Source organism: Apium graveolens, chromosome 2, assembly GCF_009905375.1.
Source record: "Apium graveolens cultivar Ventura chromosome 2, ASM990537v1, whole genome shotgun sequence".
Classification (NCBI taxonomy): domain Eukaryota; kingdom Viridiplantae; phylum Streptophyta; class Magnoliopsida; order Apiales; family Apiaceae; genus Apium; species Apium graveolens.
In genome coordinates, this window is record NC_133648.1 from 199,149,032 (window position 1) to 199,174,719 (window position 25,688).

General features: G+C 34.3%; 2 protein-coding genes across 3 annotated transcripts; one reads left to right on the top strand and one right to left on the bottom strand.

Moving 5' to 3' along the window:
• Window positions 1–9,788: 9,788 nt before the first annotated feature.
• LOC141696265 (uncharacterized) lies at window positions 9,789–15,105 on the bottom strand. The gene is made up of 15 exons (XM_074500430.1): window positions 15,048–15,105; window positions 14,866–14,955; window positions 14,507–14,581; window positions 14,336–14,422; window positions 14,100–14,180; window positions 13,795–14,034; window positions 13,595–13,708; window positions 12,773–13,293; window positions 12,496–12,700; window positions 11,853–12,296; window positions 11,506–11,758; window positions 11,331–11,400; window positions 10,663–11,022; window positions 10,381–10,486; window positions 9,789–10,294 (listed from the first exon to the last, which is right to left on the bottom strand). Exons 1-15 carry the CDS (start codon window positions 15,103–15,105, stop codon window positions 9,789–9,791), a joined length of 3,210 nt encoding a protein of 1,069 aa, XP_074356531.1.
• A 1,402-nt stretch (window positions 15,106–16,507) lies between these two features.
• On the top strand, window positions 16,508–25,688 carry LOC141708057 (uncharacterized). 2 transcript variants are annotated; one of them, XM_074511527.1, is made up of 4 exons: window positions 16,508–16,664; window positions 23,772–24,028; window positions 24,551–25,002; window positions 25,261–25,688. In XM_074511527.1, exons 1-4 carry the CDS (start codon window positions 16,546–16,548, stop codon window positions 25,516–25,518), a joined length of 1,086 nt encoding a protein of 361 aa, XP_074367628.1. In that variant the 5' UTR covers window positions 16,508–16,545; the 3' UTR covers window positions 25,519–25,688. The 2 variants fall into 2 exon arrangements, with proteins under 2 accessions (XP_074367628.1, XP_074367629.1); XM_074511528.1 differs by lacking the exon at window positions 16,508–16,664 and adding an exon at window positions 18,532–18,596.

The following is a 25,688-nucleotide window of genomic DNA, read 5'->3' on the forward strand; positions in this document are numbered from 1 at the left end:
ACAAATCTATCATATAAATCATTCAATGACTCATTAGTCTTTGAGTCAAAGTGTTCATACTCTTGAGTGAGTATTGACTTCCTGTTCTTCTTAATTATGTCAGTTCCCTGACACCTTGTTTCCAGAGCATCCCATATCTCCTTAGCAGTCTTGCAGTTGATTACCCTGTTTGACATTACATTATCAATGGCACTATGCAGTAAGTGTCGTACCTTAGCATCCTTAGCAATTGATGTTATGTCCTCAGCAGTATAATCACTCTTCTCCTTTGGTACGGTCATTGCTGCTTCACCTGCAACTGCAACAGCGAGTTTGGTTGGTTTGTGAGGACCTTCCTTGATTCTATCCAGGTATTCTGGATCTGTTGCTTCCAGGAACATGGTCATCCTTACCTTCCATATGGGATATTCAGATGGTCTCAGTATGGGGACTCTGATGGTCTCATACCGACTCTGAATTTGTGTCTTTGGTGGTTCCTCGGTTGTGGTAGGCTTAGTTGGAGTTTCTGTGTCCGACATGATTGTGTTTGGATCTTTAACTGTATGTAAGTTAACAGATAGGCTCTAATACCAATTGTTAGGTCACACACACACTGTAGAGGGGGTGAATACAGTGTATAGTACACTCAAATCGAACTTTAAGAACTTAAGTAACAGAAAATAAACTTTATTGAAACAATAAACTCTGTTACAGTATGGAACTGTTACCTCTCAGTGATGAACAAATATCACGAGAGCTGCTAGGGTTACAATGAATAATCTTTTCTAATAATGATAACACTTATAGTGTAAACCCTATGTCTGTGTTTATATACTACACAGTTACAAGATAATCGCTAATTGATATGGAATATAATTTTGCTTCCTAAAATATATCAATCAGATATCTTTTCTTCCAAGTATTCCATTCTTCACGGAATTCCTTCTTCATGCATATCTCTTCTTATGTTTATCTCGATCTTCTTTCCTTTAATCAGCTACTGTCCTTATCTGATTGTCCTTCAGCACTTAAGTTCTGATATCTATCTTCTGATGATTATCTCCTGATAATATAAGTACTGATATCCTTAAGTCTTGTCTTCCAGTATAAGTACTGATCAACAGTTAAGTACTGATTTATTCTATTCACGTAAGATCTGAAAGCTAAACATAAAACATATTAGCCATGACATTATCAAATATATCTAACAGTTACTATCCTTTCATCTGGCATTTTCACCATTACCTTCTTATTTCGACAATCTATCTGGGCATCGTGCCTAGATAACCAATCCATCCCTAATATAACATCAAATTCTCCTAACTTAAATGGTATCAAATCTACACAAAACTTACTACCAGAAATCTCAATCTCACAATTCCCACAAACTTGATTAACAGATACACATTCTTGATTTGCTAATTCCACAGTCATTATTTCATTTAAACACTCAACTGGACAATTTAACTTACTAACAAAATCTTGTGAAATAAACGATCGAGTTGCTCCTGAATCTATTAATACTTTGGCACATAAAGAATTCACATTAAGCGTACCTGCCATGACATCCGTATCTTGGATCGCATCCTTCACCGACATGTCAAAAACTCTAGCTCTTGGAGTCTCATTTACTGCTGGGGTAGATCCCATGATCCTCAATGTATTACTGACTGGGGCTGGTGTCTTGCAATCCCTGGCCATATATCCAGGCTTCCCACATTTAAAGCATGTAAATCCAATGGCTGGAACCTTCACTGCTGGATTCCGGATAGGCTGATCCTTATTTGCTAGCTCTCTTACTGGCTGATTTCGGCACTCCCTCGAATAGTGCCCTTTCTGATTGCATTTGAAACATACCACATTCAACTTGTTACAAACTCCTCCATGCTTCTTTCCACATACTTGACAATCTGGAAAAGTTAATCTCAATTGATTCGGCTGATTCGTATTAACTGGACGGTTGCTCTGGCCTCCGTCTCCTGCATTCTGTTTCCTAAAATTAAAATTTCTCCCTGGCTGAAACTTGCCTTTCTTAAAATTTGAAAACTTCCCTGGTTGTGACTGACCCTCACTTCCCTCAACTTTCCTTTTCTTGCTTTTTTTCTCCTTCTGGAACATCTCACTCTCTGTCTCTGCGATCATAGCCTTCTGTACTACTCCTGCATAGGTATCCAATTCAAAAATGGCTACCTTCCCTCTGATCCATGGTTTCAAACCTTGCTGGAATCTTTTAGCCTTCTTCCTGTCAGTATCCACATACGACGGTACATACTTTGACAATTCCTCAAACTTACCCTCATAATCTGTTACCGACATGTTCCCTTGCTTTAATTCTAAAAACTTCAGCTCCATTTGATCCTGAACAAACTGAGGAAAATACTTTTCTAAAAAAAGTCCTTAAACCTTTCCCAAGTAATTACATCTGTAACTTCCAATGTCTTCACCATCTCCCACCAATATGTGGCCGCATTCTTCAAATAGTAACTTGCAAACTCAACCTTCTGTTCCTCCTTTACTTTCACTAAGGCAAATGCCTTCTCTATTTCCTTTAACCAAACATTTGTTTCAATTGGCTCTAAGGAACCCTTGAATTCTGGTGGGTTTACTGCTTGAAAAGTTTTAAAAGTTACCTGGGGGTTGGTCTGTCTTTGTTGTTGTTGTGCCAGGTGAACTGTTTGTTGGGCCAAGATTTGAAGAATCTGGGCTATGGCTGGGTCCATGGGTCCTGGGTTCACATTTGGATTGGTATCATCTTGGTTGTTATTGTTGTTGTTGTTAGTTTCTTCATTCTGGGTGTTGGTGCGGGTCTTTCTTCTGGGAGGCATTTTCTGTAAAGAATCAATCAACTTATTTAGCTTTTGAATCAATCTTTTGCATAAAAGGACAGTTTTGCAAAACAGAAATATCTCTTTTTTTTAAAACAGTTGTAACTAAGTAAATTGCATGCTTCTTTACAGAATATGAACAGTTATGGAAAATAGGGTACATGGTATCACAGGGTATAACTGGTGCAATAAATAAGGTAAGGTAACACAGGTGCAATAAAGTAAATGACAGTGCTGGAAAGGAAAAAGGTACTGATATATAGATCAAAAGTTTTAGGTAGTACAAGCATAAAGACGCTTCGGAAGTAAAAGCAAAAAGGGTACAATAACCTACTCACTAGTCAGCATAGCTAGTCTATAAATATAACTCAAAAGTCTACTGATACACACTACACACTACTGTACATACTACATAACCATAACAACACTGCTCAGCATCTCCCTCTCTGAATCTCTGACTCAGCTCCAAGGAAACTCTGGTCCTACCAGCCTCTCAAAGTCCTCCATCACCTCAGTAGCCCAACCCATCAGTGCATCAGGGCCTCTGCCAGGTAGTGTAGCTCCATGTAGCCTAGCCTCAAGAACCCTCCGTGTCACATAAATTTCCTCTCGAAGCTCCCTCACACCACGATCAACATCTGTAGTCCTAATGATATGTCGTAGCTCTCTGATCTGGGCCAACAAGGAATCACGTTCCAATAGAAGAGCCTCATACCGGTAATAAGGAACTGGGGGCAATGTAGACTGGAATGGGGCACTCGCAACTGAATGCCCAGTGGAATCCGAATCAGCTGGTGGGGGTCCTCTGATAGGTGGCCTCATGCCTGGAGGTGGAATAGCCTGCAGTGGTACGGGCTGCAACACAGGTGGAGGTAGTATAGCCAACACTGGTGGAACAACAGGACGTGGATCCGAAGACAGCACTCCAACTGAAGGCTCTGAGTGATCAGCTGATACGGGAATAAAAGAGTCGGCCATCGCTGCTGTCTGAAATCATATCGCAATATAAGAATCTCGAACCATAACGCGAATTACACTAATACCTGATATACCGAAACACTCAACCTCTCGACGTTCTATCTTTCTATTCCTTACTTTTAATCCTAACCCTCTACCCATTCCCGTCAACCTAGGCTTGTGTTAGTGACTTATAACCTGTAGCTCTGATACCAAACCTGTGGCGCCCTCCAAACCCGGGTCAGAAGTTTGGGGTTCACACACACACTTTATTTATAACCTGCTTATAATAATAATAAAGATAATAATAATATGCAGTGACCCTATTTACCAACTACCACGGATCGCAATAGGTTAAAGTATACACACAAGCCACACATCTACTTATATTACATACCGTTCAAATCCCAACTATTCCAAACTCAAAACTGAGTATTAAACATTATTACAAACTTTTACATACTTAAATTATCCCAAAAGAAGCCTACTAGCTCAGATCAATCAACCTGAACCCCTAGCTCTCGCGCTGGACTGGGGATCCGCGGTACCAACTGGTTCCTTCTTAACTGGAAAAGAACAGAAACAATATCGCACAAATGAGCTAACTAGCTCAGCAAGTCACAATGACAAAACTGAGAATAATGATCATCAAGTGAACATGATTATGATATCAAGTGAACAATGGATTATGATTTAGAATTGGATATTATATTTTCATGTTAAAAACCAAGTTTAGGCTGCTGATCAGTCACGCACTAACCCCGAGCAAAGCACACAGCACTGCTCTAACTACTGGATCCAAGGCACACATTGGCCTAACTTGACCATTATATGGTCTGACCACGAATCTGGTCCACAATTTTATAAAAACAGTCCAATTCTAACATAATAACAGAATAAGCAATAATAATCAATAACCAGAATTATTAACAACAATGAGTGTTTAACAATGAAAGAGTTTCAATCCTTGTAAGGATCAATAAGGTAATTTCAAAGCTTGGATGCTGGGTAATGAAAGAATTGGATAACAAAGGAATCAATGTTTCAGGGTTTCAAGGATTTGGTCTTTCAAAGCATAAAATACAAAGATTTGATTGTGTAAGCAATCTGGTTCAGTGTTTAATATTTAGTTTGTATGTATTTGTGGAGAAATATCGTATACTTGAGGTTTGTGTTTGGGTATACAACAATCAATGGTCTAGAAAGAATCAGGTCACAACTCAAGATCAATAACTGGAATCAAGGTTTAGGGTACAGTGCTTCAAAGCACTTGCAATATCAACAAGACTATCAAGTACTACAATATCTCGAGAAAGTTCAGAACACTTTCCTGGTATTAGCTTACTACACGGCACTCGCTTCCAATCACAACCGTCTTACTCCTCAACTACCTGTTTCCCTTTCCTACGCCTTGCCTCTTCTGCTCACATATCATAAGCATCTATCAATAATCGACTCATAGAGTTCTATTCAACACATACTTCTATCTACCCTTCGTTTTACCCAAATCCAATTAACGGATTGAAAGTTATGCAATAATCAAGTAAACACCGAATATATAGACTGATAGTCAATCAACAAGTCACATATAGCACATAATACATCACGTAATCAATGATATATTATTTATAAAGAAGTCCCGGGTCATAAATAGGCTTTCAGATATTTAAAATGATTTTTAAAATATTTTTCGGAATTAAAACGGGTCGTTGGATCAATTTCGGGTTAATAAACAGGGCTCGGTAGGCCAATTCTGGCTCCGAAACAATTTTATACTAATTATCGAGCTTTGGAAATAATTTAGAATAATATTTTAAAGCTCAAAACTATTTTTCAGAATTTTTAAATCATTTTTAAATAATTAAATCTAATTAAATAATTGATTAAAATCAATTAATAATTAATTCAATCAATTAATCAATTAATTTTCGAATTAATTGACTAACTAATTAATTAAAAATTAACTGAAATTAATTAACTAATTAATTTAGATTTATTTTTGAATTAAAAATAATTTTCGGAATTAAAATAATAATTTTCAGAATTTTCAGAAATTAAAAATGAATTTTTATAATAAAATAAATAGGAAATATGATTTTTAAACATTTTATAAACAGAAATCCTATTTTTGAAAACTTTGCAAACTACAGGGACTAAACTTCACCATCTTCAAAAATACAGGGACTAAACTGCAATTTTGCAGTTTCAGTCGCCGGAAAATCGGGGGTGGCCGGAGAACTCACCTACGGCATCCTCCCACCACCATCACCTCCAGAATTAAACTACACAACAGCAGGAACCTATATCTGCAATCAAAATTCATCAATAACCCCAGACTTGACCGAAATTTGATCAAGAAACTCGCCGGTTTCTTGCGGGTTCGACGTAAACTTCAAAATACTACTCCCTTCTCTACAGACCTCGTTGATTCATGAAACGTGTACGACTAGATTGCAAATTTCACAGAGAATACAATACACTATACCACAACATCAATCTATTTCAGAATAAGAAACCCCCAAATTTCAATTAAGAACATTCATACGGGTTATAAACTCTAATTTTAAAATTCGAAAATCAAACTCAAATTTGAACATGTTGTTGAACTCCAAATCAGACGTATAATATATCAAAATCATCAGGAAAACAAGCTCTACAACATGAAATCATCAAATCATACACACAATCATCCGAACAAAAATTCATATTTTTAATAAATTTAATTCGAAAATAAATAAATTTCCAGAAAATAAACCTTTGATTCTGCAGTGAAACAAAGCTCAGAATCTGATAGAACACTTCAAATCCTTCATTTTGGTTACTCAAGCTTTGAAAACAGAGATCGGTAACGCCTTCGTTTTGCTGTTTGATTCTTAGAACAGTTTATGTAATTAGGGTTTTTCTCTGAAAATTATAGAATTTACTATCTGCAAATGATTTTGATACGAAATAAAATACGGAAAAAGGCTATTTATATTTACGGAATATTAGTATCCCGTTGGATCATTCCGGATATAAAACGGTACGTTTATTTGTAAAAACTGATCCAAACGGTATCGGTTTTCGGGATAATTATCCAAATCAGTACAATTTGTATTGCGGTCTTGGTCTCAGCGCCTGGTTACACGTATTACGAAGTGATAATTGGGATAGTTTAATAAAAAGATCCCGTTTATCGAAAATACGGGTTTTATTGATTTATTGGAACGAATATTGTATCGAAAATGTTGCGCCGGGACCCGCGCAGAACAAACCGTACGCCGGATCGAAAAAGTCGAAACATGGAATATGCTCGGAATATTATAATTAGGTTAGGAAGGAGTTCTCGGAAGAGTTTCGGGTTCCAAAAACGTAACAACGGTTGACGTCGGTTGGTTCCCGTTTTTATAAAATAGATTTTAAATACTCGGAAAAAGATTTTAGAAATTTCATATGATCCTTATAAATCTATAAATCAACATAAAAATAATTAGGAAGATATGACAATTATCTATGTTTTATTTTGGACATAAAAAAATTAAAATACTCAATTAATATTATTTTTGAATATCCAAGTACAGATAACATTTAACAATTAACTCACAGAATAGATACTGGACACACATAATAATTATTTAATAGCAAAAATAATCACACGATATATCCCGGATATTACACATTTAGTGCACATATTGTTAGTTAGGTTGTCCAAGACTGAATAAATGTAATGGATAAAATATACTTCCCATCTGTGATCGAGAAAAAGACATGGGATTTCTCCATTCCATCTTTAATGTAACTGGTCTTTGGTTGAATATCAAGTATGACAACCACCACATCTAATAAAAGAATTTGTTCTTTGATTCTTTATAACTGAAAATATTTATATATATGTAATGAGTACTTTCATTATAAATACCTGTTAAGAATCGGTTGTCCTGCTTCATTTGTTCCAAATCTTCCAACATGAACAAATCAAAATTGTGGGATTGTTAACCCGGAAGTTTCATCTTTTTTAATTACAGTGTCATTTGTGAAGTAGATATGTTTATCAGTTCGAATAGGTCGATTTATTTCATCTCCATTATATAATTTTATTTTAAAATTCTTCACCGTGTAAACCAAACCTTCAATAAAGTCCTTCTCAAATTTCTCTCCAATCTGAGGACTTCTGAAAGCATGAATCCTTTCACTCTAGAATTATAAAAATTGTCAACAGTTAATAACAAGAAAAGTGACTCTGTGCTTACCGATTACAAAAATGCACAGCAAAAAAAATGTTACATAGTCATCCACAAATATGATATTGTATCCTCGAAACTTTCCTGTTTCACGATTAATTCCTTTCCAAATTGACTGTGCCCGAACACGAATATTCCATTCTTCAGTTGAGTCATTCAAACTCATCAACGTATTGTACTTGTAAAAAGACATTAAACCTGAAGATTAAATAATTTAAACAATCTAAGTTATTTGTAGTTAGAAGTTAGATTGAGTGTGACAGTGGTAGCATTTATTAACACATGAGCAAGAGCATTTAGGAGAAGATACCTGATAGATCTGAGAAGAATAGTTCTTGTAACCTAACCAATGGATAACTATAATTAGTATGTAGGTGGTGGTTTACAATTACTTGTAATTATGACTTTTGTTTATGTAGTTAAAAGGGAAATATATTTTTGTTGTTGTACGTGTCATAAAGTCATTGTGAATGAAAAAATGGAACCATGTGGTTATTTTAATATATTTGAGTACATTATTGTTACAAATGGTTTTACTTCTTCATTGTTTAAGACTGATAACTCTCCGCATGAACAGGGACAATATATAACAAAAATAACTTCACTTGGTATATATAAGCATTAAAATGTATTGTTACATTAGTATCTGCCACAGTTACATATTGCCTATCGTTACTGATTACTAAAAGCTACATTTGCAGACATTGAAATGTTTTAAACATTGTAGAAGACTTCCTTGTAGGCAATATTTTGAGTGACATGTGTAGGGTTACCCATTTCATCATTGATAAAAAATCTGAGACCTTGAGGAGATGTCATACGACTCACAGCAACATATGTAAAAACTCCTTTGGGTAGATATAAACAACCTTATGCAGAGATTGTCCTTGGGATTTATTAATCGTCATTGCATAGCAAATCTGCAAAGGCATTTGTTTACGACATAATTTGAATGGTAAACGGGTCTCTGTAGGAGACAATTCCATTCTAGGTATGAAATGCCTTGTACCTTTGTATGTCCCTGATATAACCTCACACTGCACATAATGTTTAAGGCACTTGGTCACAATCATTCGGGTTCCGTTACACAACCCCAATGTCTAATTAAATTGCGCATCAACATCACTACGATGCCAACCTTCAGTTTCAATTCATGAAGCGCCAGACCTGGTATATTAATTGAATTGAGGTACTCGGGTGGAAAAGATTGCATCTGATCCCTCTGAGAACCTGGGAAATCCTCTGCTGTATCAACACTGAAATAAAAGTACATTTCTCCAGGAATGATGTCAACAATGGCACTGTTAACATGCCCAACTGTTTGGTTTGTTGGACTGAGTATAGCTCTTTCACTCAAGTAGTCTACATCTTGGAAATTATTCTTAAAATCTGGGAAGGTACTTTCAATCGTTTCTTCAACACAGTTGGTACCTTGCAGATTACAGTATTCTTCAGGAATACATATGTCATCTTTCACATGAGTAGAAGGAACTTTTCCGTCACCAATATCCAGAACCCATTTTGCAAAGTTCTTTAATGATTGGATTTCAGATTCAGTTCTTCCTTTAGTGATGCGCATATTGTGGATAAGTTTGAAGATAGTAGCAAATTTCCATAGTTTTGATTTTGTGATACATGCCGACACAATTTGACCACGCGTGCCTTGTGGAATGACTGGGAGAATTTATCGAAAGTCCCCTCCTAAAACTACGGTGATACCTCCAAAAGGCATATGGAAGCGGTCTGGATGGACAGCTTTCATTATATTACATAGTGAACGATCAAGGCATTCAAACGAATAGCGAAGTTACATCGGCGCTTCATCCCAAATGATCAAACTTGTAATTTTGATTAATTGAGCTATGTCGGATTGATGTGTTATGGCACACGTAGAAATATCGTCAAGTGCAATGGGAATTTTGAACCTTGAATGAGTGGTGCGACCACCGGGCATTAGTGTGGCTGCAATTCCAGATGAAGCTACAGGAAGTACAATTTGGCTTTCCGACCTTAACTTTGAAATTATTGTTCGCCACAAGTAGGTTTTACCGCAGCCTCCGCTACCGTACATAAAAAATAAACCTCCATTCTTATTTCTAACTGATTCCATTACAGCGTTGAATACTGCCAACTGCTCAGCATTACAGTTTGATATCAGCTCCGCATATTCCTTTTCCATTTCTGCAATGTCATAACTTCTCTCTTCTATGATCAAATTATTGTCACTGAAATCCAGATATGTTTCAGGAGGTTGAGGCATTTGGTCAAAATCTTTAAGTGATTTCCCAATTGACTTGAGCAGCTTGTGAATTTCTGCAATACAAATAACATCAGTTACTTTAAAGTGCAAATTTTGATTTCTGAGAGAAGCACATTTGAATTTAAGATAAGGCATTTACCTGAAAGAGCATAAAATTCGAGCTGTTTGTCATTAAGGATAAGAAACTGATTTCCTGTGATTTTGCGCTGATTAAGAAGAATGTCATCAATCATTTTCTCCAATGACTGTTCCATGGTAGCTTTAGATCACTTACTGTGCAGTTGACCATGATATGGACAAATAATTGCCAAATTTAAGGAGGAAAGCCACATGTGGAACATTGTTGGATGACTTCATGCCACTTTTTATTATCGTCAAGAAGGCCGTACTCTTTGCAAGCTTCATGAAAATTTTTAAATACCTTTCCATCAACAGTCCGCAAATCTTCATAAGAAGTAGCACCTCGTACCTTGGTCAGTAGCAGGCGCAAATACCATAATTCCCCTGAACTATGATGACAATAAGATAAGCGGCCAATCTGTTTGCCTCTCTTTCTTAAGTTCCAGAAGCGATCACTTTTATTCCAAACGTAATATTTTGGAATCTCAACATAGGGGTATTTTCTTGCATTACTATCTTTTCCATTCAAAACAAAGTAAGCTTCTAGTTGAGTAAGTTTGTCTTTCTCCCGAGCAGCAACCTTTGCCAACGGCTCATTTGATCGAAAAGTGCAGTTTTTTTTCCAAGCAAATAAAATGAAAGACGCAAAACTGAAACTGATCTGTAATGAATATTAAATCCAAATATGCAGTACGCAGCCTCATCTGCACAAATGTATCTCCCATCAAAGAACGACTGAATTTTGTCTTCACCTTCATCAATTTGTTCTCCACTATCAGTCCTTCTTTTCTTCCCTCTTATTTCAACTGTTGCTCTATCATGTCCTTTGAGGCAATACTTAAAAAGGTATTTCAAACTGCGGGCATGACAACATATCTCAACATTCATATGGCACTGATACTTGACCAATAAATCCTGATTATAAGGAATAACCCATTAATTGTCCAAGATTGCTTTTCCTTTGGTAACCGTAAAATTGGTCTTGCGCCGTTTATAAATTGGAAATCCAGATTGATCAAATATTGTGCTTGGAGAGTACCTGCAGTTCAAATAAATACTAATAAAATGCAAACAACTAATATCTTCATTTGATTACTTATACTAAGTGGACTTAAATAAATATTAAAATATAACAAAATCTTACTTCTTAGGAAAATGTCGTATACACTTATGTTGTTTCATGCATCTTGAATTAGGAAATTCCACACCACACGGGCCATGTATCATATGGCTTTTAACAGCAGCATAAGCTACAGGGTCTGCAAGAGGATCAGGAATCTCCGCAGAAACATATTTATCAATATTGGCCTGCAGATTGTGTTTTGAAGCGGAATCCAACCATATTAACATATGTACATGAGGAAGACCGCGTTTTTGGAACTCAACTACGTACATCACTGCAAAAAAAAGGTGAATATTAACTCTAAATTGAAATATTGGCATTATATAGAATTCACATAGTGAGAATTATAATACCTCCGAGACACATACCAAAGTAGTTTTTCTTTTTGATATCCTCTACAATTTGGTCTAGTTTTAATCTGAAAACACGTGCTATCACATCTGGAGAATTCTGCGGGGAACACAAAGGAATATGTTTCATCATCTGAATAATTTCATCCCAAAGGGGATTTGTAGTCATTGTGAGGAAGATGTCGGGATGTTCAATGGATCGACAGACAGCCAAGGCATCCTGGAAGTTTTGTTGCATGTATCTTCGTGAACCAACAAATCCCGCTGGTAAGATGAAACTTTTCCCCAGGTTCGTACTATCACAATCACCTGATTGTGAAGTGTCACGTATATTGCTATATAGATCACTACGCAAAGTACTCTGATTTGTATGGACCCACCAAAGCCTTGCTTGTTCAATGGTGAAAAAGGCATCGACAACATACTGCTGGTAAAGTCTTCCACCAAGACGTGGGGTTAGTCCTGTATAATTTGAAAAATGCGCAGTCTGCAAGTTGAAATACTGAAGAATATACAAAAATGAAAGTAAGCGGGGTTACAAAAGTACCTTCATTTGTTCTAACTTGATATTTATATGAGTAATACTCCTTCATTGATATCAATTTCCTCTTTTATTTTGAGTCCTTATTTGTCTTTCCAAAGGGTATGTTTTTATGAAAACCATCACCGCCATGAGGAAATAAGAGTCGATATTGTAATGCCATTAGTTTTGGATGAATATCTGATATCCTTTCAAGCCCCTTTATTTTTGAATCAATAATAATATCACACGACCCATCTGTTTTGTCAAGATCACCGACCATTATGCCTGCAACTTCATCTGATGTACTGACATGATTCCCACGTCCATTGTCAACCCGCGAAACCTTTAGGATAATTTCCAAATCTTCAACCCCATCAGCCTCAAAACGGTCACGGGCAGACCGGAATTATTTTACCAACTCATTTGTTTCATCCAACATCTTCATCAAACCATCAACAATCTCGGCATCTACAGTTTCTCCATCACTGACTTTTACCCACTTCAAATGATTACCAAGTTCATTATCAGTGTCATAGATATATAGCTGGCAAAACTTGGGATCATCCCATTTCTCTGGTATGAGTGAACCAAAAAGGTGATGATTTTGTCCGTATAAACGATAAACATAAGGGGCACCGCCACAATTAATTGAGTGGTCAACTTTACCGCATGTGGAACTGAATGCAAAGATGCTATTGAACATACGCATACCATCACTAAATCGCTTAGATTTCTCTTTATCATTATGTAACTGCCAAATGTAAGAGGGAGTAGGTGGCTCATTTGGTAACTGAATTTGCCCCTTTGCACAACAGAGAGAAAAAACAGGAGGGCCACGGGTTACATTTTTATTTGCAAGCTCTTGCTTCCACATCCATGCATGACAATGTGGACATTGAACATCAGGAGCACCCAATGAAGCATATTCCTTTACAACTGAATAATGTATAAAAGACATTAAATGTAAAATGCAGAATGTGAGGATGCACAAAGTGAATTGACAATACAAAATAATACATAAAGCAATAAATTTTTCCTCACCTTAGTGTGCAGTTTTGACAAATTCAGAGGAATCATAGTTCAAATCAGCAGTGAAGTCTTCATCTTCAGATGATGCATCATTGTCCTCATGTTGGAAATCATAAAAACACACATCCTCTGAAGGAAAACATGAAACTATTAGTGAGCTAGTTTTACTTGCAGTTGAAGCGGGTAAACAATAAGTAAAAATACATACCTAAATCATAAACCTGGTGAGAAGTATTATTTGGTGTTGTATCATCAAAATTAAAATTCTTAACTGGCATGGCATTAAACTCAGCCATTGCCTTCTTTCCTTCAGATTTATTCCCTAGTCAATTATGAACTGCTTAAATATCTTCAGAAAGGTAGAAATGGTATTGCAATTTTTTCCACTGATCTGTATAAGAAATGTACCTTCTCTGAAGTGATTAAATGATGGCGGACGATTGTTACATTTCTTCCGCGTGTGCTTACTACTGCTTATCTGATTTTCCTTTAATTTTGGTACATTTGGAGAGAAGTGTGTTTGAGGAGAGTAGGCACTGTTTTTTGAAGGGAGAGTATTCATAGATAAAGGAGACAACGGGGCCATATTTCCATAGCAGTCAGGCACAGGTGTTTTTGGAGAAATTCCTGAATTTTGATTCTCTGCAGCTGATCTAATCAGTCATACAGGAAAAAAGTATATTAGAGTTCTTTATAATGGAACAAAGTTATACCTTTATTCATTTTAGAGTGAACTGTTGTATTTGCAGATAGCGGAAAGAGAGGACTATTTCTCTTTTGTGACTTCATTTCACCTATAATGGTACACATAACTTTAGTCTTTAACTTAAGCAAATTATTAATGTATATGTGCAGAACAACAGTATGACCACTGGAACATATTCATACCTTTAGGTTTGTTAATTGCGGAGTGTGCATTTTTATGAGTTAAAGAGAAGATATGACATACCATTGCTTGTCTTTTGTTTTTTGTTTAAATCTGCAGCAATGCCAAACTTCCGTGCCCAAGATGAATCTTGAAATGGCGTTAAAAAATCTACAATGCAAATTATTAAATTATTAACTTAAAAATTAATTTGGAAACTGTATAATATTGAGAGGGTATGTTTGTTAACACTACCTTTATTTGGAAAATGTGAATTTGATTTGTTTTTGACTGGATCAAAATTTGCTTTCATCACATGCTCATAATTCCCTACAATAGTAATTTGTAGACATTACGATTAGTTGTTTAGACATGAGATTTGACAATGTGGTTAGTCCAAAAATAGTATACTATTTACAAAGACACTCACAAATTCTAGACAGAATAGGTTATGTTTTTACTTCAGCTCTCTGCTTTATCATTCCATAAACAAAACTCCCTAGAAAAACCATAACCAAAACTGTAAACACGGTAACCATGATTGACGTGATAGCATATGCTGAAAATAAGCATTATGATTAGTTGTTCCCTGTTTCTAAAAAAACATCACTCACAATTATCATATGGCAATGATGCCTTATCAGAAATTTCCATTTGATGACAGTTTTCAACATCTACTACCATATTATGATCTTGCAACTCCACTGCAATATGGGATAACAGTTTGATGAGCAACATTAATAAACACAACAATATTATATAAGCGGAAACATGGTATGTCACTAACTTCACTTACAATCATTAGACAATCGAGGATTGGTTCCAATGGTCATAGGGTTCTTCTGCTTTTTCATTATGTTTGTCGAGTTTAAGTAGGTAACTTATAAACCTTCAAAGGGAAAAAACAATGATTATCAGTTAGTACAAAATGTTAATCCGATCATCATATAACATAACAAAAAGCACACACTGAATCAATACTGTACAACTATGCCAAACGAAAGAAAAGAATAATACAACTCAGTGGACAACTATCATTAACCTACATCAAAATTTCATACTATTATCATCAAGCAAAGTAACTAAAGTACTATGACGAAGAGAACAGGAGAGTTTCATGAACAAACAACAAAATTTCACAAAACCTATGATCAAGCAAAGAAATTGACAGTACTATGATCAAGCAAAGAGAGGAGTTTACGTGTTTATGTCATCATACAAAGACAAAATAAATTTGTTATTCAAATTCAACAAAATGTTATTCAAATTCAAATTAACAGCGCCAATCCAGTATTAGTGTCATTTGATTGTATATAATATTATAAATGAGTACAAATTTTGAAATTTGTATTTGAACTTAGTGTTGATTAGACATGAGTTGTGTTGAAGAAGTTTTGCAAACTTGGGCAACCGGAATCTTCATCAGTTGGATCAGTTATACAGCTTAGCAGCTGTATTAGTTTTTGTATAATACGTGTATTATAATGAAGGGAAAGTATTAGTTAGGTACAACAGTTGAATTTTTTTGGTAGTTTCTAAAAAGTAGGAGGGATATTTTGGTCTTTGAACCTTGTAAAATGCTTCAGGCTTTATGCTCTTTAATAGATGATTGTCATCCTCCTTGTTGAAATAGGAGGGCGGAATTCCACTCCTGATTTTGTGCAACATAAGTGTACATAAACCGAGTCAATATAGTGCTATGAGCTATGACACTATTTTTTAAACCCATTTATTGTATCTCAATAATATTTAATATTTAATAATTCTCGTAATGTGAATTTTTGATAATAATATATAGTTATCAGCGGCTGTCCAGTTCTCTCGTGCATATTGATACAGAGGAGAATAATATATTTTTGGATTTTCAAAATTTTACCAATATCATTTTAGCCTTGTCTAAAAGGTGATATCAAACTAATATAAAATTATAATTGTTTGATTTTAATTTTTTAACGATAAGTACCGAAAACATTTAAGTTTGTTAGGCTTTCATATTACCCCAAATATCATTTATTTGACGGATGTATGTGTCTATTTATTTTGAAACCTATTTAAATAATTTTATTATATAATGGTTATCTCTTCATACAGTTTATAAATTTATTTATTTTTAAAGTATACTTGTAGTGATTCTAATTATTATGAATATTATTTACCTATATTTACATGTATGTTTATTACCAAAAAAAAATCAAGGTAATGAAAAAACATTTTATTTTGTCGTATCATATGGAATAATAATAAGTACAATAATTTCCAATATCTCTAGAATAATAATATCTTCAGGCAATTGGATGGCCGGAAAACAAGAAACCGGGGGGGGCAAGAAAGTGGTGGTGATCGGCGGCGGAGTGGCCGGTTCTCTTGCTGCTAAATCTCTTCAATTCGTTTCTAACCTCACTCTCATTGACCCGTAAGTTTCATCCCTTTCATTTGTTTTTTTTGGGGTTTTAGGGGTTTTTAGTATTTTTATTCATTTGTTCAAGTATAGCTGCTTCAATTTGTTGTACATCTGTTTATAATTATAATTAGGTTTAACATATGAACTGAAAAAAGTGATGATAACAAAACTGATATTGTGTATCCCTTCTATGTTGCTCCAACTCAAGTTATCCATCATCGATTACTCGTGGAGCACTTCGTCATTGTTTAATTGAATTTTAAGGCAATTGCGTAATCAACTAAGAACTAAACAATGAAGAAGATGCTCCAAGGGTTATCTAACAGAATTTTATTTGACTGAATTTGGTAATATATATGAACACTTTTGTATTGTAGAGGAATGCATTACAGTATTTCTAACAATAACAGAAAATGAAATGAAAGGTGTGAGAGATAAGAGATGAAGAGATGAGAGTGTGTGTGTGTCTATTTATAATTGTAGAGGTGTGATCAGATTGGTGGAAGTTTGGGGGTGCGGATTGTGGATTTAAGCCGTTGGATTGGACTGAGTTTAATGGTGTAAATATTGTTTTGGGAGGGATAGGATGTGATTCTGATTGGACGATTTATGGCGGTGCGGATTTATTACTACTGCCGTTGGATGGTAATGAGTTTAACGGTATTGATTTGGTTCTGTGTCAATTGGGATGTGTTTGTGATTGGACGGCTGAGATTGGGTGATGTGTAGTGGCGGGGATTAGTAACTCGACGGTTTCGATTGCTTTTAAAAATTAATATTTTTGCTAAGGGATTATATTCAATTGTGATTTTTAATTTTTTCAGATTTTGTGCTTCTAATTTATTCAATTTGGATTTTTTAAAATTCATTAAAATTTGGAATGCGAAATATCTTTTAAAATCCAGGTGTATTTAATTAGGATTCAAAGCTGTCTATCTAGGAGAATTTAATTTGAATATCTGTTGAAATCTGATAGTATTCAAAAATTCATGATTTTTTAATAAAATGGTGGATTCTAATGGATTTTTTTTTGATACGTTGTGCCGAAATTAATTTCTCAATTTCAAATTTCTATCTTTTTAACAAAGGTACTTGATATTGACGAAGGTACTTGATATTACATGTCAACCATTTTTTAATACGTATTCAGGGTTATAGGTTTTAAGCATTGACAAACATTTAGTGTAAAGATTGATTACTTCAATTTTTTAATATTTACTATTTTTAACATAGTGTGACATGTATACGCTCGTCGAAGAAAATTGTTGACTTATATGATAACCAAAATTATATAGCTTATGTACATACTTGTAAAGTTTAATCTGTAAATGTTCTTATTTTGTGATGCCCTATAAGCATTGTAGTGTTTTGGTTTTTAAAATTAATAAAGAAAAGTAAAATGAAAGAATTTATGACCTAAATATTTTGAATTTAGCAATGTACTTATATTGTTTTATTTTCCTTGTGATCAATTTAGTAGCAGCAGGTTTATTCCAATTGAATTTCTGCACTCTCATTGATCTGTAAGTTTCATCCTTTCTTTTTTTGGGGTTTTAGGGGTTTTCAATTTTTCTATTCAGTTTTTCAGGACACCTACTACAGTTTGTTGTGTATCTATACAAAATTAAAATTAAATTTAAGTGATGAATTGAATATAGAGACTATAAGAAAACTAAGATTGTGTGACCCTGCTATATTATCCAAATCAAGTTATCTAGTTATTGTGTGACAATTGGATGTTGAGTCTTGTTTCACGAACAATTTCATCATCTTCCCAGATCGGAGCATATAAAGCGTGCCAAGCATGCGTGCCGACTTTCTGTCCTAGTGATAGCTTTTCTTCCTGTCTTAGTTAGAGGATAATAAGTAAGGAACGGCGGGGGAGTGGCCGTTCCTTGCTGCTAAATCTCTTCAATTCATTTCTAACCTCACTCTCATTGACCCGTAAGTTTTATCCTTTCATTTGGGGGTTTTAGGGGTTTTAAATATTTCTATCCATTTTTTCAAGTATAGCTGCTACAATTTGTTGTACATCTGTGTATAATTAAAATTAAGTTTAACATATGAATTGAAAAAATTGTTGATAAGAAAACTGATATTGTGTGTCCCTTTTATGTTGCTCCAACTCAAGTTATCCATCATCGATAACTCGTGGAGCACTTCGTCATTGTTTAATTGAATTTTAAGTCGATTGTGTAATCAACTAAGAACTAAACAATGAAGAAGATGCTCCAAGGGTTATCTAACGGATTCATATATGACTGAATTCAGTAATATATATGAACTCTTTTGTAGAGGAAAGTATTACAGTATTTCTAACAATAACAGAAAATGAAATGAAAGGTGTAAGAGATAAGAGATGAAGAGATGAGAGTGTGTGTTTGTGTCTATTTATAATTGTAGAGGTGTGATCAGATTGGTGGAAGTTTGGGGGTGCGGATTGTGGATTAAGCCGTTGGATTGAAATGAGTTTAACGGTGTAGATCTTGTTTTGAGAGGGCTAGGATGTGATTCTGATTGGACGATTTATGGCGGCTCGGATTTATTACTACTGCTGTTGGATGCGAATGAGTTTAACGGTTAAGATTTGGTTGTGTGTGAGTCAGGATGTGATTTTGATTGGACGATTGAGATTGGATGATGTGTAGTGGTGAGGATTAGTTACTCAAAGGTTTTGATTGTGATTGCTTTTTAAAAAATAATAGGTTTTTCTAGGGGGATTATATTCAATTGTGATTTTTAAGGATTTTTTTCAGAATTCCCGATACTGGTTTATTCAATTTGGATTTTTCAAAAATTCTTTAAAATTGGGAGCTATTCAATTTGGAATGTGAAGTATCCTTTAAAATCCAGGTGTATTTAATTAGGATTCAAAGCTGTCTATTAAAATCTAGGAGAACTTAATTTGAATATCTACTAAAATCTGATAGTATTCAAAAAGTCATAATTTTTTTTATATAATGGTGAATTTTAATAGATTTGCTAGTATTTTATTTAAGTCTCTACAAGATTTGACATCAACTCAGGGAGAATCCACATAGAATTAAAATCATCAACAATCTTTTAAAATTTATATATTATTATTAGTCCTTTATAATCTCTTAAATCTGAATCTGATATACCCCTAAGTTTAAAATTATTTGTTTTAGTGCGTAATTTTGATTTTCATTAACTTTTTAAAAGTTCTGCCAAGATTAATTTCTCAATTTCAAATTTCTATCATTCTTAACAAAGTACTTGCTATTTCAGGGTTATAGGTTTTAAGCATTGACAAACATTTTATGTAAAGATTGATTACTGCAATTTTTTAATATTTTCTAATTTTAACATAGTGTGACATGTATAAGCTTAAATAAGAGACTTCGAAGAAAATTGTTGACTTATATGATAGCCAAAATTATTTAGCTCATATACATACTTGTAAAGTTTAATCTATAAATGTTCTTATTTTGTGGTGCCCCCTAAGCTTGTACGTATGTTATTTATTTTATAATCTAGGCATTGTAGTGTTTTGGTTTCTTTATTTAATAAAGAAAAACAAAATGAAAGAATTTATGACCTAAATATCAAGAGTTTAGCTATGTACTTATTTTTTTTATTTGTCTTGTGATCAGATAGTTTAGCTATGTACTTATTTTTTTCATTTCTACACTCTCATTGATCTGTAAGTTTCATCCTTCCATTTTTTGGGGTTTTAGGGGTTTTTAATATTTCTATTCAGTTTTGATGTACACCTGCTACAATTTGTTGTATATCTATATATAATTAAGATTAAGTTTAACTGATGAATTGAATAAAGAGATGATAAGAAAACTAAGATTGTGTTACCCTGCTGGCCTGCTATATTATCCAAACCAAGTTATCCATTATTGACAACTCATGGAGCACTTCGTCATTGTATAATTGAATTGACAGTCGATTGTGTAATCAACTAAGAATTAAACAATGAAGAAGATGCTCCAAGGGTTATCTAATGGACTCGTATATGACTGAATTCAGTAATATATATATATATATGAACACTTTCGAAGAGGAATGTATTACAGTATTTCTATATGACAGAAAATGAAATGAAAGGTGTGAGAGATAAGAGATGAAGAGATGAAAGTGTGTCTTTGTATCTATTTATAATTGTAGAGGTGATCAGATAGGTGGAAGTTGGGGGGTGCATATGGTGGTTTTAAGCTGTTGGATTGGAATGAGTTTAACGGTGTAGATCTTGTTTTGGGTGGGCTACAATGTGATTTTGATTGGACGACTTTTGGTGGCGCGGATTTATTACTACTTATAGAAGCCGTTGGATGGGAATGAGTTTAATGGTTTAGATTTGTTTCTGTGTGGATTTGGATGTGATTCTGATTGGATGATTGAGATTGGATGATGTGTAGTGGAGGGGTTTAATGACTCGATGGTTTTGATTGCTTCGAAGATGTAATAGGTTTTTCTAGGGGGTGATAGTCAATTGGGATTTTTCAGGAGTTTTTGTTTCAGATTTCTCGATTCTGGTGTATTCAATTTGGATTTTCAAAATTTTTTAAATTATGGAGGTATTAAATTTGGAATGTGAAATATCTTTTAAAATCTAGGTGTATTTAATTAGGATTCAAAGCTGTCATTTAAAATCTAGGAGAATTTGATTTGAATCTCAAATAAAATATGATAGTATTCAAAAATTCATGAATTTTTTTTAAAAATTTAATAAAATGGTGGATTTTAATGGATTTGCTAGTATTTTATATAACTCTACAAGATTTGACGTCGACTCTGGAAGAATCTGTGTATTATTAAAAGCATCAACAATCTTTTAAAATCTATATATTTATTATTAGTCCTTAATAATCCCTTAAAATCTGAATAGAAAATACCCCTCTAAGTTTAAAATTTTCTGTTTCAGTGAGTAATTTTGGTTTTCGTTAATTTTAATTACTTCTCGCGAGATTAATTTCTCATTTCCAAGTTTCTCTATTTTTAACAAAGCTATTTGATATTATATGTCTAAAATTTGTTAAAACATATTCAAGGTTATAGGTTTTGAGCAGTGAGAAACCTTTTCTGTAAAGATTGATTACTAAAATTTTTTAATATGTACAAATTTTAACATAGTGTGACCTGTATAAGCTTAAATATTGGACTTCGAAAAAAATTGTTGAAATATATGATAGCCAAAATTATATAGCTTATATACATACTTGTAAGGTTTAATCTATAAATATTCTATGTTGTGATTCTCCATAAGCTTGTATGTGTGTTGTGATTCCCCATAAGCTTGTATGTGTGTGAATTATTTATAATCCAGACACCGTAGTGTTTTGCTTTCTTAATTCAGTAAAAGAAAAATAAAATGAAAGAATTTATGACCTGAATATTATGAATTTAGTAATGTACTTATTTTTTTTTATTTGCTTGTGATCAATTTATTAGCAATAGGTTTAAGCCAATTGAATTTCTACACTCTGTTTTTATTAGTGTCGCAGCTACCTTTAAGTTACCTTATTTTAAAAAGAGAAACCTTTTTCCAGATACTAGGGTTGTTAAACTATGTGTTTCGCCTTCCACTATAGTACATACTATATGTTAAACACTTTGAAATTATGGGCATTGTGGTATAAAGAGCTAAAATAAATGGCAAGGTGATAGGGATCAGTCCTGTTATATTGTTTTTGACATTATTTTATTTGTTTTTATTAGCAGACTTGTTTTCTTTTATATTATTCGGTTTGTTTATCTGTACTGCATGTACTGGGCTTTTTTTTGGTAGCCCATTAAGGATTTAGGGTTATCTTCTTATGGTATATTTCTACGTACTTTTATGTTCAGCTTTGATAATATACAGAATTTTCTTGGGAAAAAATATTGATTGTGATAAATTGTTCTTGGGAATTATATTGAGGTAATGATTAGGTTGCGATTTAATCACCCAATACTGGGGTGTACGCGGTGCGGTTTGGTTCGGTTGGAGGATAAAAACCAACCCAAACTGCAAAGTGCGTTTTTCCAAAACCTCCATCCGCAATCAAACTGTTGTTAAATAAAAACCAACCATATCCACCCACTTAATTGCAGTTGGTTGTGGTTTGACTTTGTGGTTGAACCGCTAAGTGTAATAAGCAACACTCAAGTAGCTTCTATATATATGTGTGCATATTTAATATATATATATATAATATAAAAATATATTAATTTATATTAAGTGTGGTTGCAGTTGGACTTCTGCGGTTTTTTAAAAAATGAGTCCACAACCAAACCGCAAATTCACAGTTACCTAAAATTCCATCCGCGACTGCCCGCATTTTGCGGTTATCTGTAATAGGCGGATCGGTTGCGGGTGGTTGTTGCAGTTGAGTGGATTGAATGTACAGCCCTACCCAATTGTGTGTAGTCTTTACTTTTGCTATCTTGTCCTACACCACAAGGATTGCTCTCGTGTTTTGTTGCGGTGCCAGTAAACCTATTAGGCACATTGTGACTCTGTCTACCCTCATGAAGAAGGGAAGACAAAAATGAAAGAAAACATGAAATTTGCTGAAGAAAATATATATATTATTGTACTGCGTACATTCTGTTATTCAGGAAGCTTCCTCAATAATAGATAGCCTTAAATTGTTTCCTACTTGTGATCAACGTGACGCAGAGCAGGAAATGATGAAAATAGTTGAATATATATATAAATTATGTAGATATAAACATATTAAGTATATTATTTTAAAGAATATTCTAGAATTTTTAGGCATATAGTAGCAACTATCTATTAGGGACTAGATAATAATTAGGATTAGATTCTTATCATCATGGATTGTGTTATACTCGTGTGAGGAGATGTATAATCTGACATCAATAATTCTTCACCTTTTAGCAGCCTCCTTTTCTGCAAAGAGTCTCAAGTACAGTTCTGTAAACTTCAGGGGGTCCTATATATCGTAATGGTAGGTGATGATTAATCATCCTTGAGATCTAACTTTTTAAAGATGTGATCTTACTTGAGTTAATTTGCATATCTATTGACATTATTTTGTGATAACATATTTTAAGAATAATTGCTGACAAATGAAATCTACATATAAAAGCCTATAGCGTTGTTGGCTCTCTTAAGCCACTAAATCTGGGTAAATTTGAATACAGGAAGGACTATTTTGAGATTCCATGGGCAAACTTGAGGGCAATGGTAGAGCCATCATTTGCTGAGAGATCAGTGATCCACCACAAGGATTACCTTACAAATGGTGATATTGTTACATCCAAAGCTATTAATGTAAAAGAAAATGAAGTCATGACAGCTGATGGTCGTTCAATTGCCTATGACTATCTTGTCATAGCCTCCGGTCACAAAGATCTGTTCCCAGGAAGTAGAACAGAGAGACTAAAACAGTACCAGTCAGGTAAAAACTCATAGAAATGTTTACCTGCTTTCGTATTGGTCAAGATTATTAACTTTGAACTTCTTAAGAAATACAAGCTGTTGTAAGTAGGGTTTCCGTTGATTAGGATTGATTACAAACAGGCATTGATCCAGTGATATATTGGTTTTTAGAACAAGTGTGCTAACCCCTATTTCTTTCTTTTTACTTTTGTCTCTCCAAAATAAAACTTGGTGATCATTAAGTTTTGAGTACATTTTCCTTTATAATTATGGAAAAAGAATTGGCCTTGTGTTGCTACGTCTATCTTCTGGCTCTAGATTGTTGATGCATGTACGAATTAAGAACTATCGGGTATGTTATATTCTTCCAGATGCAAATTGTTTGGCAATGATTATTGTAAAAAATGATAGTTGAGTTTGTGACAACATGATGGTTTACACCTTGAAACATGCCCAAAGCTTAAACTTCTCAGACAAGTCTCTTTGTTTTCATATGTTTACATTTATGTTTGAACTTGAGGGTGTACTGTTGTTATTGCAGAAAATGAAAAAATAAAATCTTCCCAGTCCATACTGATTGTTGGAGGTGGGCCTACTGGTGTGGAACTTGCTGGGGAAATTGTGGTTGATTTCCCTGAGAAAAAGGTTACACTGGTGCATAATGGATCCAGGTTGCTGGAAGTGCTTGGACCTAAAGCTGCCAACAAGACTCTAGACTGGTTAACATCGAAAAAAGTGGAAGTGAAATTCAATCAGAAAGTCAACTTGAGCAATATTTCTGGAGGAAGCAAAGGCTACTCAACTTCAGCAGGAGAAACAATCAAAGCTGATAGCCATTTTCTGTGTATTGGGAAACCACTGGCTTCAGAATGGCTAAAAGAGACTGTCTTGAGGGACAGCTTGGATGAATTTGGGAGGCTAACAGTAGATGCGAACCTTAGAGTTAAGGGCTACAAGAATATCTTTGCAATTGGTGATATTACAGATCTTAAGGTACCTCTACAGATATCTGTTTTGTTATGCCACCTTCTTTCCGACATACATTATTCTTTCTTTACTTCTAAAATGATTTTGATCAAATAATTTAATTTTTAAATTAATAATTTTTAATACAATTGTCATGGATGTTAAATCCCTGTATTGAAGTGACAAGTTAAATGCTCTTCTATGTTTGACCGCCTTAGATCTCAATCGAACCTAATCTTGGGTTCTTGTATACTGTCGTCAACTCAAACTATCATTTCAATGTAGGAAATGAAACAGGGGTATCTAGCGCAGAAACATTCTGCAGTTGTGGCAAAGAACATCAAGATATTAATGTCAGGAGAAAATGAAGATAAAATGTTGACTTATGAGCCTGCTTCAAAGGCTATTGCTATTGTTACACTAGGAAGGTGTAATGCAGTGGCTGAATTCCCATATCTAACACTCAGCGGATTTATCCCCGGTTTGATCAAGTCCAAAGATTTGTTTGTGGGGAAGACAAGGAAGCTAATGGGTCTGCACTAAGTTTTCACCGGGTCAAAAGAAACTTACCTTATCTTGCAAATTAACATTTTCGTTACAGTTTGCTTTTTCTGGAAGTCCTTACCCATGCACTTCTTATGTATCATAATTTGTTGTGTGAATCAGATGATGGCTATCTTAAGGTGGAAGTGACTAGTTAATTCAGTTTGACA